The following is an 18,102-nucleotide window of genomic DNA, read 5'->3' on the forward strand; positions in this document are numbered from 1 at the left end:
CCTTTTCAAATTCAGGCATATGTCCTTGCCAATTTTATATTTGCCCTGTCACAACAAAGTTTCCACACAAATAGCATTTTTTCTACACATTTAAACACATCCATCCATCCATCCATCGAGTGTCCACGAGGACTTAGGATAGTCTTGTACTCGGGTATGACTTGAAATCAAAATGAATTTATATGCTCAGTGCTGCTAACTGTCCAGGTAGAATCATCCACTCATTCATTTTCTTAGCCACTTATTCTCACAACCGTCGCGGGGAGTGCTGGACCCTATCCCAGCTGTCAACGGGCAGGAGGCGGGGTACACCCTGAATTGGTTGCCAGCCAATCACAGGGGACATCGAGACAAACAGCCACAATCACACCTACGGGCAATTTAGAGTGTCCAATTAATGTTGCATGTTTTTGGGATGTGGGAGGAAACCCACGTAGGCACGGGGAGAACATGCAAACTCCACAGAGGCGGGTCTGGGAATGAACCCGGGACCTCAGAACTGTGAGGCCGACGCCTTCCAGCTGAGCCATCACATTTAAATACAGTTTTGCAAAAAAAAAAAAAAAAAAAGTGAATTTTCCGGGACATTTTGAATCCCCAAATAGATTAGAATTTAATGCTAGCAATATGAAAATAGCCCCATCAGTCTACCGGATCTTTAAAAACAAGCCCTCATATGCAAAGTGTCAAGGAGCACCTAAGCTGAAGCTGCACTCGCTGATAAAGCGCCTTCCTGCAAATATGAACCTTTCTGGGAAGAAGAAAAAAGACGCCAGTTCAGCTGAGTTAATACCAGACTTAATACACGCATCACCCAGTTGGGACCAGGGCCAAGGAGTGGATGCCTTAAGCTTGTCTGCATATTAACCCACATATCACAGTTCCTCCCCGTGCCCCACCTCTCAGACTGTCAAAATGTAGCATAATCCTATTTCTGGCTATGCCCCTTCCCCCAAAAAAACAAAACAACAAACAAAACAAAGCATTAAAAAAAAAAAAAACTATATATATATATATATAAACAAAAAAGTGACGGCTTTACTCTCCGGGCGTGTTAACACAAAATCCTCTTTGTCAAGATCACATTCACCTTTCCGCTGGCAGCGGAAGCAGCATTTTCTCCGCAAGTATGAAGGGAAAGCCTTTGAAATGGGCCTTGACAGGTAAACAGTTTGGGATGAGCAAGAGAAACACCGGCAAATATACTTAGCGTATGCATTATATAAATTCAAAAGGGGCCAAAAACACATTTGGCTTGCGGTAACACCATGAAACAGTGTCAGAATAAAAGACAAATGTCAAATAATGTAAATAAATAAATGAATTGGAGCAGCAAGCAGTCATGACAACGTCACAACAAATAAAACATGTTTGCATTTATGGCTTACATAACCAGCGTCGACACGATCAGATAGAAGGACTGGGTGATAAGGCTCGGAAAAAGGAGTTTCTATTTCTGATTTGAATCGCTTTCTCCTCCCTCGCTTATGGAAATATCAGATGACAATCATATTATTCACAACAGGTTTTCCTTTTTTGTTTTTCATGAATTTTTGCCCCGGTATTAACCTGCATCAACTTCCACGGGAATAATAGAAATGGATGTCTTTCAAGATATTGTGAAAATGTCCCTTTTGTTCAAATAGGCACTTTAAACACAATTCTTCCAATAACCTAACTAACCCTTGTTTTAATTAAACAAGAAGCTAAAAAGTCTGCTTTTATGCTGGACTACAGAAATCTGAGAATATTTACTGTTTAGAGGCTGAAGTCAGACAATCTGGACAATTTTAAGTTATATAGTTTCTCCAAGGCGGCACGGTGGCTCGGCTGGTAAAGCGTTGGCCTCACAGTTCTGTTCAGTTTGCATGTTCTCCCCGTGCCTGCGTGGGTTTTTTCCGGGCACTCCGGTTTCCTCCCACATCCCAAAAAAATGCAACGTTAACTGGACACTCTGAATTGCCCCTCGGTGTGATTGTGAGTGCGGCGGTTTGTGTCGATGTGCCCTGCGATTGACTGGTAACCAGTTCAGGGTGTGCCTTACCTCCTGCCCGTTGACAGCTGGGATAGGCTCCAGCACTCCCCGCGACCCTCGTGAGGATAAGCGGCAAAGAAAATGGATGGATGGATACTTTCTCCAAGCACTTAATCTACTATTAAACTAGTTGTAGAATAATCTGATCGGCGATTCGTTGTTAATTAGTGGATTTTTGCAAATCAAACCGCACCTCAGACATTCTGCCCATTTATATATTGCAAAGGCAGTGATATATCAATACAGTCAGAACTTTTGACCCGAGGTATGTGCTTCGTAGCCGCAACAATTTGGCCATGGTTGATGGGTATTTCTACAACTCTGTGTGGGGGGAAAAGTGACAAGAGAGCTGGAGGAGGTGCACTATTAGATTTCAATCTCGGCAGTTTATTTAAATTTTGAGCTCTGACAATTAAACAATTAATTTTGTGGATGGATGGATGGTCCAAGCACTTATCGATACTATCCATCCATTTTCTTTGCCGCTTATCCTCACAAGGGTCGAGGAAAGTGCTGGAGCCTATCCCAGCTGTCAACGGGCAGGAGGCGGGGTACAGCCTGAACAAGGTGCCAGCCAATCGCAGGGCACATCGAGACAAACAGCCACACTCACAATCACACCTAGGGGCAATTTAGAGTGTCCAATTAATGTTGCAAGGGATGGGATTATGGGATGTGGGAAGAAAAAGGAGTGCCCGGGGAAAATCCACACAGGCACGGGGAGAACATGCAAACACCACACAGGCAGGGCCGGGATCGAACCCAGGTTCTCAGAACTATGAGGCCAACCCTTTACTAGCTGAGCCACCATGCCGCCTTATTGATACCATACAAAATAAAAAGTGCATTTCAATTTAATAGGCCTAAAACAAACCATAATGAGAATTTACACTTCAAGGCTTTTGTGTTCACCAAAATTCACCTCGCGTTTGACAGGCTATTTGATACCCTATTAAATACCTGCACGAGGAATCTCAATTCCCTTGTTCTACGGGAGGAAATTCGAAAGTTGGGGTACTGGTGGGGCCAGGGGGGGGGGGGGGGGGCTGCTGCTGCGAAGCTGAAAATGCTGAGAAAAAGAACATTTGCGCAGCGCAACTTGGCGGCAGTTAGAAAGCACAGCGTGACTGTGCACGGCTTTTTTATTTTGTGCGCTGGTGAGCGTGCATGCTGCTTGAAAGTCTCACTGAAGACTGGAAGACAAATGTCTTTAAAGTTAAAGTTACGGCGTCAAACTTTTCCGTCATAATCCACCCACATGCAATGACTTGAAGTTTTTGTAATTTTGTGTCGCCCTATCGGGAATTTTCAGGACAAGTCTGCCTTCAATTGACCGAAACACGTCAAAATTAAATGTCAGATTTCATTTGTCTGTTCAGGCATTTTGTCGTGTTGCTTTATAAAACTGACTTCAGGGGCATAATTTTTAAAAACATGGTAATGAGCCAAATGTGGGGGTCTGCGAGCCCCACCAAAATGTAAACAAGGCCAACAAAATGAACCAGTGTTACAATTAATGAACTGGCCAATTAATCCATCACTTAGCCAAATAACCAAGCATTTGTATATAATCTCACGCTTTAATCCCAGTGGACGGCGCGATGAAGCGACGACCTTCATAAAATCTGATTAAAAATAATTGCAATACCGTAATTAATATTTGCAAGGCAAGCCTTGCATGAAAAAAAAAAAACCCGAGCGTCTTCTGTATGAATTTCTTTATTTAAAGTGGGCCGCAAGAGACCCCGGCCCATGCTTTTGAGAGATTCACCAACAAAAGTGTTCATTTTAAAGACAAAAGTGTAAAGATTAAAAACAAAACAAAACCTCGCTTGATTAGAATGAAAGCTTTGACTGATTGCGAGTCACCTTGAAGGACAAATGCAAGAAAAGGAACTCTGAGAAGTATTGAGTCTTTTTTGCCATTTTTCATTGGCTTTTGGGCCATACAGTATGTGATTGAGCCGAACGTGTTCTGGTCAGCAGCAAGTGACCAATCAAATCCTGTCATTGGGCAACTATTGAGTTACCTAAATGATACCTCCATTTTTGTCTGTAAAAAAATTCTTGGTCGAGGCTCTATTCCGTAGATAAAAGCAGCTAAAGTCCACCGGGCTTCCGTGTGCGGCCGTTTTCTTGTTGCCCTTTATCTCCCCTTGGATACAATCTGTCTCCCTTACAACTTGCTAAAAAAATAAAACCAAAACAAATATATGATAACATTACTTTTGCTGTGCTGTGCAGTATCTCCCTCTGGACTTAAAATGTCAACAAAATCGAACAGATACGGTGTTAGCTTATCCGTTGAACAACTTTCTCTGGACACTGTGATATCATATTCTACAATCTCCACTTTGCTGCATCACTTAGTTTTCTTGTTGGTCTCGGTCTCCTCTCTGATATATATATATAAATCTACAAAAATAAGCACATATATTATAGCATTAGCTTAGCTGTGTGTCAGATCTTTCTGTACACTGCAGTAGTATACTCCTTAGCTTCAGGGTTCAGTTATTAAGTAAGTAATAAAATAATATGTCTACTAAATTAATCAGACCCATTCTAATGTTAGTTTAGCTGTTCTAAAGCTGTTTCTGTTCAGATTCTTCCATTTGGTGCAGCAGTCAATTTTCTTGCTACCCTTGGCGTCTTTCGAGATATATACATGCTACCATTAGCTTACCCATATTGTAGCACTCTCTTTCTGTGATATCAAATGCTCAACATGTTGTTGTTTTTTTTTTTCATTTTTCTTTTTGCTGAATCTCAGATAATTTGTGTTCACCTTACCAACATAGAAAGAGGGACTAATGACTAAAGCCTACTCCCACGCTAAAATTAGCTTCGCTGTGGCTTTTCACTAAACACTGCAATATTGTACTCCAGGATGTCTGAAGGTTTATGAGGAAAGGATGTCTAGTCTGTGTAATTGACAGGCTGAAGGACACCCTCGCTATGGGTACCTGATGTGCAGTCGTAATGTTAAATTCACATCAAGACGGGAGGCTATTTGTTGGCAATATGCGCTGCAAGGATCACCCCTAGCCCCTGCGTGCCCATTCATCCTTCCCCCAATCGTCACCTCGAAGAGGATGTCTGTGTTTCGACTCGAGGCCATTAGCTAATTGCTCTACGCCGAATATGACGTCGCTGATCGATCAATCAGAGTCGTCTTGGCCACTTGAGGATTGAGCTAATGTGTTTGTTTTTAATGCAGTGGCACTCAAGTTAGCTTTGGATTTCCACAAGGATTTAGAGTTAATCGAGCTAGCGCCTTGAATAATTGAAAAGGGTTTCATTCATTATTTATTGTAATTGATCAACACAAGTAGGCTAACTTGCTATTTACACGTTTAATTAATGATCATGGCAGCTTGGTAAAATAGACACGCAATTATGCCGTCATCTTGAATTTACCACGCCAGGCTGGCATTACCACAACTGAGAAGACATAATTTTAACCATAATCGAAGCTAAATCTAGTCTAACTTAACTCAAATCTTTTGGTTTACGCTAGTGTAAAGATAATGGGGCTATTTTTGTCCTGATTTTGAGCCTTCCAGACCAAGGACCCCAAACGCCAAACTATTTCTTAAAAGATTATCCTGCAGTACAAGATTATCCAGAAGTGTGTTAAGAATAAATTTATGATGACGATATGGCCCAAAACTAGTCAGGGGCGACAATGTTAAAGATTGAACCTTCAAATATTTCCAGCCAAATAAATATCTATACGTGTGTGGGGATAGCTGATGACACCCGAGTCATGACCCGGTGAACTGTGAGGTGAAACCCTACCCATCCACATCCATTTTCCAAGCCACTTAGCCTATCCTAGCTAACTTCAGGCGATGGGCGGATGGACTACACATTGAACTGTTTGCCAGTCAGTTGCAGGGCACATATCGACGCCATCACTGAGTGAGAATCGATCCCACACTGCCAGCACCAATGTAGCCAAATAAAGAAGCACCCTGACTGAGGAACAAGGAAGCTCCTGTAAATAAAAACATTGCTCCTACCCAATGCATTTTTTTGTTTTTTTGTTTTGTGGCAGATATATTTTTAAGTCTAAGTCTTGATGACATCCCCATTCTCCAATCGACAATCCACTCTCTTTGGAAACCGCTGCCAAACATCAGCCCAACATTGGTAGCGCATGTTCTTCTTCGTGTGAGCCAGATTTTTGTCTCAGCCAACTGGCTTCTGGATCGGTGGTGGAACAGAAAGTGTGTGATGTTCTGTGTCAGGATTACAAAAGCACCTTGGATGTAGTATAAACAAAAACTGTTAAATGCTGGATTTTCTAAAATCAAAAAAATCTTTTAACATTTGAAAAATCCGGAAGTGTGCACGAGGCCTTAGGATACTCTTGTATTCGGGTATGACTTGAAATCAGAATGAATTGATGTGCTAAGTGCTGCTAACTGTGCAGATAGAATCATCCATTCATCCATTTTCCTAGCCGCTTATCCTCACAAGGGTCGTGGGAGAGCTGGAGCCTATCCCAGCTGTCAACGGGCAGGAAGCAGGGTACACCCTGAACTGGTTGCCAGCCAATCTCAGGGCACATGGAGACAAACAGCCAGATTTACAATCACACCTACGGGCAATAAGAGTGTCCAATTAATATTGCATGTTTTTTGGGATGTGGGAGGAAACCGGAGTGCCCGGAGAAAACCCACGCAGGCACGGGGAGAACATGCAAACTCCACACGGGCGGGTACAGTATTGAACCCGAGACCTCAAAACTGTGAGGCCAACGCTTTCCAGCTGGGCCACTGTGCAGCCCCAGATAGAATCATTATGATAATAATAAACATTTCCATTTCAAGACATTTTCCTCTATTCTAAACGGGTAAATAGCTACCGAGGTAGTTAGACAGATACTGTGCCTACATAGCTAAATCGATACAGATGGATAGATTAAATGGATGGCTCGATAGCTAAATAGGTAGACAGGTAGGCAGACAGATTGAGTGGGATAGGAAATGAGCGAGAAGGCGCAGAGGGAGAAGAGCCAAAGACAAAGAAAGACAAACATGCGTCCAGAGAGAAAGAGAGCGGCTCGAAAATGGCTAATGAGCATCTGAGCGAATGAGAATTGGACCAGATGAAAGGAGCCTCTGCAGACATTACGTCCATTATGTGCTGCCAAGGCCAACGTCTTTTTATTTTCTTTTGTGTGTGAGGGAGCTAAAAGTTTTCAAGATCCGAAAGCGTTCAAGCGTGACAGAAATCTCATTAAAGTTTGGCTGTTTTTTTTTTTTAACATTTTCTTCAATTGCCTTTATTAGGATTTCTGTATTGTAGTATTGTTTAATCTTACGACAGCTTTATTATTGATATTCATCCTCATGTGTGACATCATGGATAACTCTTGTGAGCATGTAAAATAATGAAACAAATGATTCATTTGTTGTATAAACAAATCGTGTATTATTATAATTAACAAAATGTTAGCTAAAAGATTCAATAAAATACATTTTGATTTGTTAGCACTTCTGGGTCGCAGTTCTGAGGTTGTGGGTTCAAGTACAGCATCCCTGTGTGGAGTTTGTGTCTTCTCCCCCCGTGCCTGCGTGGGTTTTCTCCGGGGACTTAACTCCAACAGTACTTATAAACTCCCACTAGGTGGCAGTATCACACGTTTCTTGTGCATGTTTTTTTTTAAACTTAAGTTGGCATGTCTGTTTGGCGGGCTTATCCACCCGTGTAATCACACTGTTTGTGTTTGTTGCGCCTTGACCTCCCCTCGCCGCACACGACAAATTGATATTCATTACGTGGCTAATGTGGACCGCTCGCTCCGTCTCCATCAGGTATGCAGGAACATTATGGAAATGACGTGCAGGTGCAGGCGCATCTGTTTGTCTGAACGCAGCTCCTTAAAAACACTTTTGCAATTATTTCATGACGATGGCGCAGATTTGCAGTTTTTGGTGTGTGCTAGAACCTTCTGATATAAGAAGAATCCTAACATGCAAACCTCAAGATAGTAATATAGGTAAATAAAGCACTGAGGTAGAGCGGTCATAATTTGGCACATTGTGGCCTGGAATACGGTGCTGCATTTGAAACGAGAAAAATGGCCATGAAATGCAGACATACTAACAGTTGGTCCAGTCCCCTTCCCATAAAAATAATGCTAATTATAATAACAACAAACATCTCAAGTCCTAGTTTTCTCTCGTCACCTGCTTCGTTTCAAGCTCCGGCCACTGCTCAAATGAGTCTGCCACAATTGAAATCCTAAAATGCGACAGATGAAAGGTGTGATTCCTTTGAGTGGGGACAAACAAATCAACTGCAGGGAAATGATTAGAGAGCTCCTCACGACGGCAGCCTTGTGGCGTCAAGGCCTTTTTCTTCCCTTTCGGTGGCGTTACTCTGAAGTCTTACCTGCTGCAATTAGAAGCACAGGAACGACAAATATTTGTCATTTATTGCCAGAACCACAAAATAGGATTCTAGTAATGCCGTCCTTGTTCTGTGTGAGCAGAAAAACTTGCAGCATCTGTATTTTTACCGTATTTTCCACACTATAAGGTGCACCTAAAAGCCTTTAATTTTCTCAAAAGCCGTCTGTGTGCCTTATATATGGATCAACATTGAGCCTTTACTGGAGCTCCATCTAACGGGATGCATAACATAACCCCAACCTCTACTGTAGCGTCTATTCTATGTGCCTTATAATGCGGTGTGCCTTATATATGAAAAAAGTTTTAAAATAGGCCATTCATTGAGGGTGCGCCTTATAATGTGGTGCGGCTTACAGTGCGGAAAATACAATCATCAATTCTCATTTTTAATCACACCTGCATATAAGGGATGATATAAAATCATTCTGAGCTGCCTGAGAGCTTCATGTACGCTAGTTGATATATTTATAAATACTGCATTACCAAACCAACTGTCAGTAAGTTAGCATTTTATCAATTCTCATTTCACACCAGGGAAACTATGTCCTAAATATTCTGCCTTGTATTTGAACTAAAGTAGTCCTTGCAAAACAGCATTTTTTTTTGACCTGAGAATGAATTTTGCAGTAAACCATTAATAGGATGCAATTTCATTCCCAAAATCAGTTTGAATACATACATGCCAAATGAAGCGCAGTTCGGTTTTATAAAGAGCGACTGTAACTACTCGGGCTTGGTTTTACGTCGCTGGATAGACTGACATCAACAAGAAAAACAAGAAGTTGTTAGTCTTCCTGCTGAATATAAATAAAACATGGAGCCCGTGTGCACACCTGCATGACTGACAGCTGACAGATGTCAACAGCCACGAGTCTCCGCTCTGTAAACATCGGCTTGTTCAAAATGCCATTGAAGTAGAGAAAAGTATGCGAATGAATCCATAAACTCTTTTGGAATTAGTTAAAAAAAAATACATTTTAAATCGAACATTTACCCCCAAAAAATCCATGTATTCTTTCGCTAAAAAAAACATTTTTAGCTTAACGACTGTAGCCCCACCAGTTGCCTTGCGTAGCTCGACATGTTAGAATTTCATCGATTCTCCTTTGAATAGTACTGAAATACAAGGTGAAAATGTAAAACCATCCAAACTTACCACACCGGTGAGCTTGGTCATGGTGGCGATGTCGACGTACAGTACTCGCTTTCATGAGCCGCGAGGAATTAGCGCGCTTTAAGTTGCAAATCAATAGCCAAAGGCAAACGGCTGGACAAAAAAATATATATATATTTAAACTTTTACTATACAAAAATAGGAAGTTCCAGACTCCAAAGACTTGTGTTTTGTACTCCTAGAGTTGCCGCTCTGTCTCTGCTCTTTTGTAAATTTGACAATAGCTTTAACTAGCATCACATGGCCACCATGTCAATACCCTACATTTAAGGCATTGTAATTTATGGAATTGGTTCTAGTCATATTGTATCTGTGTAATTTGGAAATAAGTCAGTCCCATTTTCTGCATGAATTGGGCCACAGCGCCAGTAAACAACAACGGTCAATTGGAACTAACAGATTTGGTCAAAGCAATTTTAAGCCACAGACGGAAACTATTTTCAGACACATTGCTCCGTAGGACAGGAGATTATGTTTTATCTAAAATGTATTATATCAGGGTCCATTTTATCAAGGCTCTGCTGAAAATACAAAAAAAATGTAATTCCTCAGAAAAACATGTTGCAAATCATGAAAACTAATTACTTTAGAACATTTTTAAAACTTGGAAACAATTACTACCACTTGAATGATAAATACCAACAATTCACAGTTATATCAGTAAAATTAATTGATTTTCAAAATGAAATTCTGTGGGGTATATCTTTACCTTTATTGATCGAATAACGCAAAAATAACTAAGATGCTTACATTTTTATCGAGCTACCGAATTGATTTTTGCACTCAAGTTGCTATCTTGCTATATGTCGAAATACCAACTATTAGCATGGCACTATTTGCACAATCGTCATTTGAAATAGTTGCCGACAATGATGTCAAATCCTTCTCAATTTTGCAGTCAACATCATAGACGAAGGTGCTAAAGTGACCTCCATCTGTCAGTGTTCACGTTCCTGTTCATCAATCGGTTTTCGATGCAGAATAATGAGAAGCATGGCCGAGCGGGAATCAGATAAGCTGCATTAGAGGCTATTGTTACAAAACCATGCAAAGGATGATCTCGTATGTAAAAAAAGACACGGTTATAGCAAGATAACTAACTGCACTGGGACTTGGGAACTTGTATCCAAGAAACAATATATGCCGTGTTTAACAATAGAAATAGCCTGAGGTTCTGAGCTAAAATTAAAGCCTGATAAGACAACTGTCAACAAAATGAAGATGAGTCAAAAATAAAATACGTCAACACATAAAAGTAGCCTCGTCAGACACTGCAAATGAAGACGCAGGCTCCCTTTGCCAGCCTGAGGAATCTCACTCGATTCATTTTGCAGCTAGCAGTCATAAAAATGTACTCTACTCACTCCCGTTATGAAATATTAGCTTGTTAATGTAAAAGCAGTTACCAGCCTATTGAAAATATAAAGTTGTCCGATCGCGGAAGCTCACGCCATTATTTTTCCATTTAATGGTCAACAAACAAGGTACGTCCCTGCTACTGATTGTGTAAGTCCATTGTACTACTTGTAGACAAATATTTGGATGTCAAAGTAAAAGCGATTCCCAGGCTACAGACATGGGAACTTCGCTCTATTCAAATTTCTTCTAATGGTCAGTAAATAAAGTAAGTCCAAAATTTTTGCTAACATTAGCACATCAGCGTATGACGACAGCTTCCACGGCATTCAATAAGAACTTCACCAGCATGCAGAACCCGATGTTTGCAGCATTTCTTTTATACATTCTGTATGTTGTCATAAAAAAAAATTGAGCTGTCAACCTCAAGTGATTCATTTCCCACCTTTTTTATGTTGTAGGTATATCATTTATTTCAGAGGAAAAACATCTATGAATATGGGCTACACCAACCATATTCTGCTGGATGGTACATGTTCGCATTTCGAATCAATGTCCATTAAAGCCATCGGAGACTTCGGTGGGCGCTCTCTCCATTAGCTCATGCACATCCGTAGCATGTGGTCACTGTTAAAAATAGTCAACCTACAGTGTGGGGGTGGGAGCGGAGAGCGTGTGTGGGTTGGGGAGGGGCTGGGTGGGGGTACTTTGCTGCAGGGAGATGATCATTACGGTGCTTCACTGACCTCCAACCAGTCTTCACGGATAATGAAGGTTTTTCTGCGTAACCTCCATCCATTCTATTCCCACTTGTCCGTGTTGTAAAGCTACGAGACCGTGTGGTATTTCTTTGTTTTGTTTTCGCGTGATGTGTTCATTAGCAAAATGAAGACAAAATTATACTAATGGTGCAGCCCTGGGGAACCTCACTTTAGTATTTATGTATCTGTCCATCTTGGTAGTATGTATGGTGATTAGTATTACTACTTTGTTTTCAAACCCAACTCCATTTCTTCCACATTTTCTCACATAATCTAAAGATTTGTTTTCCAGTCCTTTGATTTAGCACTTTGTTCGTGCCAGTACGTCGTAGTTTTCGGGCTACAAGCAGTGACTTTTTTTCCACACGCTTTCAACCCTGCGGTTTATGCAGTGATGCGGTGCTAGCGTTAGCACGCCACTAGCAATACACTCTTTATAATCAGGTGCGCTAATGTTAGCACCGCGCTAACGCTAGCCCCGCGCTAATACTAGGGCTGTGCTAAGGCTAGCCCGCATTAGCACTTAACTCTTTGTGTGTACCGAGGCTTATAACCAGGTGCGCTCTGTAGGCCGCGAATTACGGTAATTTGTATTGAATTTCATTTGTCCGTGTTGTGAAGATATGTGATACAGTATATTATATTAGTTTTTTCTTTGTTATTTCTTATTGTCAATATAATGTCTAAGTATATATGCTAACTTTGCCATCGTGGGAAAAAATATTCCATTTGTGTCATACAATTTCCACATGTTGGAGCTTGTATGGTATTTGGTATGATTACTTAAACCCTCAGGTAACTCCTTTTTGTTTTGTTTTTCTAAATACATCCTGAAAGCGTGAATGGCTTTTAACACTTCATTTATTTTACCATCTGAGCTGGCCGGAATTTTGTGGGACGGGGCCAAAAACTAGGACTGTGACAAAAGCAGGCTGGCACATATTTTTCCGTCACAAGTCTAATCCCCCGCTATAAACCCCGAGCACCTTTCTTCCATGCATTTGCCACTCAACGTAATTGCCACTTCCTGAATAATAACCTGACCCATTACCACCAGTATAGCATGCAAATGGCCATCAATCTATCCCTACAACTCAAAAAAATAAATTTTCCCCGAAGAGTATGCATTTATGTTTTACATGGTCTACAGTTTATCTGGTGTGGTGCGAGACATAGCGGGTCAGCGGCCAAGCAAACGAGATCCGCCGCCCGTGAGCTACGGTAGCTCAGATCGTCAGCCTGACAGTTGTCGGCTGCAACCTTGCGGGACAAGGAGGGGAAGAAAAATAAAACATCCAGTGGGACGCCGATGGTGCAACCGTTGTTCCCGCATATGGTACAACCTTCAGCAGCCCCAGCAGCGCGATTAACAGCTGAATTTCCACAGAGGCAAAGGAGGGAAAATTGTCACAGCGTGGGGCTCGGAGGCTGCTTAGCTGCCACGGAAAGCCTCTCAGAGAGAAAGAGAGCATGTGCAGCACTGGGAATTCTCCTCCCTCCGTTTAGAAAAGAAGGGTATGCATGTATCTGACTGAGAGGTGAAAGTTCTGGAGAGGCGCTTAATGGCAAGCAATGCTCGCTCAAATTTTTTTACATGTCTGAGCAAACACACTAAGCCCGTGAGCGTTCCACTGACCACTGTGAGCAACATCACACAGATGCACTGTGGTCAGGTCAGTGTCACACATTGAAGTTACATGCATCATTCAAAGATTCAGATTACAGCATTTAGATTCCCATCAGAACATTTTTAAAAACAATTTTGTGTTTTTGCAAACTAGCACTGAAAATGTCAACAAATACAAAATACATTGCTAACCAAACCAAGCCAACTATGAACTATAAATTTGAAATGTCGCCGCAAACTTTGTTTCATTTATTTATTTTTAACCCACAATGATATCCCCATCTGTTTTTCTTGGTGTAAAACTGAATTATTGCTTGCAGAAAATTTTCAGCAATGCATGATGAAAGTTGAATGATGCTCCCAAACAGTTTTCAGGTTAATATTATGTTACCTCCTATATTTAAAATACAGAATTAGCTTTTTGTGCACCGTATTGTCTATGCTTTCATCCTCTATCAGGTTGTGCCAAGGTGGAATTTTAACTTTGTACACCATCTCATCCTGTATTTTCTACTTTGGCTTCAGACTAGACCTTTTTTACTCAAAAAAAAAAAAAAAAGAAAATCTCGTCCAGTTTCACCACTTTTTCTTCTATTATTCACATTCCCTGACCTTCATTAAACCAACAGCACTTCATTTTTTTTACTTTTACCATTATTAGCATGTCTAACTCATATTTGCTCTATGTTGCCCAGAATGTCTTTCTAGCTAAAACACTGGTGGTGGGGTGTTTGTAATTATGACCCCTTTAACAGCGGAGGCGGGCGGTGTCAGGTAAACTAGGAAGTCGAGTGTCTGGCCGAGCAGCAGCTTGTTGTGAGAGGCAGTGCGCTGCCGTGTATTTAAAAAAAAAAAAAAAAGGCCATCAGGTTGTAGTTCACTGCACTGGATCTGTTTTTCTCTGTGCTGAGTGTGCGACAAGTGCGCAAATGTGCAGTTGTGCAATTTAGAGGGAACAATGGTGGCAAGCCCACAACGTCTGGAAGCTGACAAAAAAAATGTCTCAATTATTTGGAAGTCTGATTTTGCACACTTGTTATTTATTCATTTTTAATTTGTCCAGTTTAACAATACTGATTTTCGGTAACTGACTTACATTTTACTTCACTTTAATTACCGTCGTGCTAACTTTCCTGGCCCACGGAACCGCACCCCAATTCATTTCCCACTGCCTACTTAAACGTGATCCAATATTAAATGGATGCCACTTAATCCATTTCACCTGACATAAGTACAGGCAGGGGGAAAATAAGTCGTGTAAAAAAAAAAAGGTAACTTCATCTTTTTACACAAGTGCACACACTCACACTTGTACTGTACTGTCACACACTTCCCAGGAAGTCTTTTCATCCATCAAATGTTGGACTGGGCAAAAAAAAAAAAGGAAGAAGTGGATGTCGGCGGGCGGGCAGGAGAGAGTGTGGCGGCATAACACCGCCAGACATCAATTCATCTTACCTCCTCTCCCGTCAGATAGTACGCCGACAGCAGCCCACCGACGTAACGGATGTTCACCTCAAAGAGCGACGCTTCACCATTCTGCCGAGAGAGAGCGGAAGAACGTCACTTGTCAGCCTTGTCAGCGTAGAATTGACAATAAAGCATGAAAACATGAGTATTAATAAGGCCATCAATCAAATTGAGACTGGAGACTTTTTGCTATAATGTATATAATTAGAAAGCTATGGTCTCGGATTTTCTTTGCCGTTAAATCAATGTAGAAATAATGATACAAATGAAAAAAGGAACCCCGGCGTTTCATTTGATACTCAAGATGACATCAGTCAATGCGGTGACAGCATCATGAGTAAAATATGAGCAAAAATCTGTGTCACACACGCACTGAGAGCAAGTTTACTTTATGAATATAAAATATATCACATTTCCACAGATAAGCAAAAGCAAAAACTGGAATTTCGTTTATCTTTGACCTTTTAATTTTGTTGATACAGAGGCTACTGCTGTAATTATTAAAAAAAATGTTATTAATTCCAAGATATAGTTAAATGTATTTAGATTAGGTATCTGATGATCAAAATAATAACTGATATTGTTTCTTAAGTTTTATCCATTCATCCATCTATTTTCTGTACAGCTTATTCTCACTAACGATGTGGGCATGCTATCTTTGGGCGCGAAACGTCGTACACCCCGGACTGGTCGCCAGCCAATAGCAGGGCGCAAATAAACCAACAACCATTCACACTCACATAAACACCTACGGACAATTTAGAGTCTTCAATTAACCCACCGTGCCTGTTTCTGGGATGTGGTAGGATACTAGCGTACAGTGCTACTGCCTCACGGCCAGCCAACCACCCAGAGATGGGTGTATTGAAAGAACAATGAGATGAGTTTTTAAAATCCAGGGGGGCAGGCAGAGCAGAGGAGCAAGGCGCTCGGAGCAGGAAACAGCACCGACGGGCTGGAAACCGGTCCGACACCCACACCTCCCTCAACCCCGCGTCAGGCCCCAAGGAACACTTCGACCCTTTGAAAAGTGAGAAAGGATGTACAGTGAGTGGCGTGAGTGTGTGCTCAGAGAGTGATTAAGAGGCACGGCTCCTGCAGGTCAGGCCCATCGGGCCGGAAAACCACAGATGAAGAGGGCTGCCGCATCCAGAACTGCAGCACCAACCCCAGAACCCCCACCTCCACACACCCCTGCCAGCACCCACAACCCACCCCTGAGAGTGTGGTTGGTGGACTCCCCCCAAACCAGGCAGGGACAAGAAAAAGAAACAACAACAAAAACATTTAATGAAACACTAAAATCATTTGAATTCAATTATAAAGCATTTTTCTTTGTAATTTATTTTGTACATTTTAAATCCATTTGGATCACTATAGTTGCATTAAAATAAATTGAAATAGGTTTTATTTTTTAGTTTCTCATTAATTTTACACATTTATCTAATAATTTTTTTGGTAGCTGTTTTATTGACTAATTTATAAGATGCACACATAAAGATCATCTGTCAACATTTATTTGTATTTTTCCTGTATATTCTTCTTTTATTAAAAATATAAAGAAATTACATTTTTATATTTTTTTTATTTTATGAATACATGTTTTCATTTATATTTTTATTTAATATGTGTATTAAAATTAATTAAAAACTGAACCAAATCACATTAACATTTTACCTTCTAAGTTTCTTTGGTACATTATAATTGTATAACCAAATACAATTAATTGAGAAGATGTTTTAATCAAATTTCTTTAGCCTTTATTGCTACTGATTTAAAGAAAAGACAATTCTATTGGGGGAGGTCTCATCGAGCGATGTGGGCAAACAGGAGCTTGACACCCTGACCCAAGAGTTAAACGCAATCGACAAAACATAACTCAAGAAAGGACAATGCTTAGACTGCTTATTTATGGACTTTAGAGTGCCGCCTGATGGGGAGAAAAAAAATCAAAGTGCTTTAATTTTTGGCGGTATCATTTGACTTGATTTGAGTCAGAGCGGAGTCTTGTGAAATGAGCATAAAAAGAGAACACGATGGTGATGACATCATCCTCTTGGAATGCTTTGTGAGCGCAGCCAGTGGAAGGAACAGCAAGGAAAAAACATTGTTTTGTTTTGGGGTTTTTTGTTTTACCCTGTTGTTCCTGTTCCTGCCCACAATGTCATGTTGACGAGTTCATTTCGAGGCAGCAGCGCAAGTAAACACTGAGAGAATAAACATGGTTGCAAGCGTGTGTATCCGAGAGAAGATGTGTTCAAGGGGTCCCAATCATTGTTGTCCATGCCACCGAATGTTGGCAAAGCACAGCATCGAATTTTGATGATTTTCGGAATGTTAGCAGGGTCCGACATGAACAGTGGCGCGATGGCCCTGTGGCAGTATGGGACTGTGATAGCCCACCATGTACCTTACAGACCAAATGTTACATGAATACCGTACAGTAATCGTATGGTTATCATCGGGGTTATGTTCCAGACCACTGCAGCAATAGACGAAATCAACAAAGTAGCAACCAAGTATTGATTGTATTTTTTATTCTTCAGTTCTTCAGTACACCAGTTCACTGAACAAGTCACTCAGTTCACTTGAGTCCCTCCCACACCTGCACGGCGCTGCCTGACGGTGTCTGTAAACTGGTCATTCGCCGAAGTGAGTGACGACTCCAGCGAATCGCAAATCACATGGCAGTCCCGCCCACGCCTGTAAACCGACTCCTCTTTGGTCATTCGCCGAAGATTCACAAGTGAGAGACAGAACACTTCAACCAGTTCTGTTTCCGGTCTCAGCCAACTGGTGGCAGGAGGTGACCAAGCTAAAAGATTTCAGAAACTGATTCAGTTCAGTTCACTCACTAAAAAGTTTCCTTTTACTGAACGAAACGTGTGCCAACACAATAAAACGAGTGAAGCATCACTTGAGAATGCCGGGAGATTGGCTAAGAATATGCTCGTTTTTATTGTTTTTTTTTTGTGATTGTTTGTTCAGTTAAGTCATGGAAAGAGTTATGGATGTTATGGATTTCAAGTACTAATAATATTCTATTTAGCTAACAGTGTTTACTTTACCACAGATGTACAGTTGTGTAACTTAAGACAGCTGGATTGTGCAAAGTCCCATCACTGTTTAGCTTCTTTTATTAAGTGTGAAACGATCCCAAACTTTGGAAAATCTTTTTTTAACAAACCCTTTCCTCTTTGCTCTCACTTTTTGATACGGAAGTCAGCAGCAACGGTCCATGAGGATAAAAAAAAAAA

The 18,102-nt window shown here is 41.0% G+C and overlaps 1 protein-coding gene across 4 annotated transcripts in view; it reads right to left on the reverse strand.

The window, feature by feature from the left end:
• The window catches only part of LOC133501273 (mannosyl-oligosaccharide 1,2-alpha-mannosidase IC), a 160,834-nt gene that overhangs the window by 33,191 nt on the left and 109,541 nt on the right, over positions 1-18,102 (reverse strand). For all 4 annotated transcript variants that reach the window (XM_061820912.1, XM_061820911.1, XM_061820913.1 and 1 more), the window contains one exon: positions 14,834-14,914. In XM_061820912.1, coding sequence (XP_061676896.1) covers positions 14,834-14,914 — 81 coding nt within the window. The remainder of the gene's footprint in view (positions 1-14,833; positions 14,915-18,102) is intronic.

Source organism: Syngnathoides biaculeatus, chromosome 5 (genome assembly GCF_019802595.1).
Source record: "Syngnathoides biaculeatus isolate LvHL_M chromosome 5, ASM1980259v1, whole genome shotgun sequence".
In the NCBI taxonomy this organism is placed as follows: domain Eukaryota; kingdom Metazoa; phylum Chordata; class Actinopteri; order Syngnathiformes; family Syngnathidae; genus Syngnathoides; species Syngnathoides biaculeatus.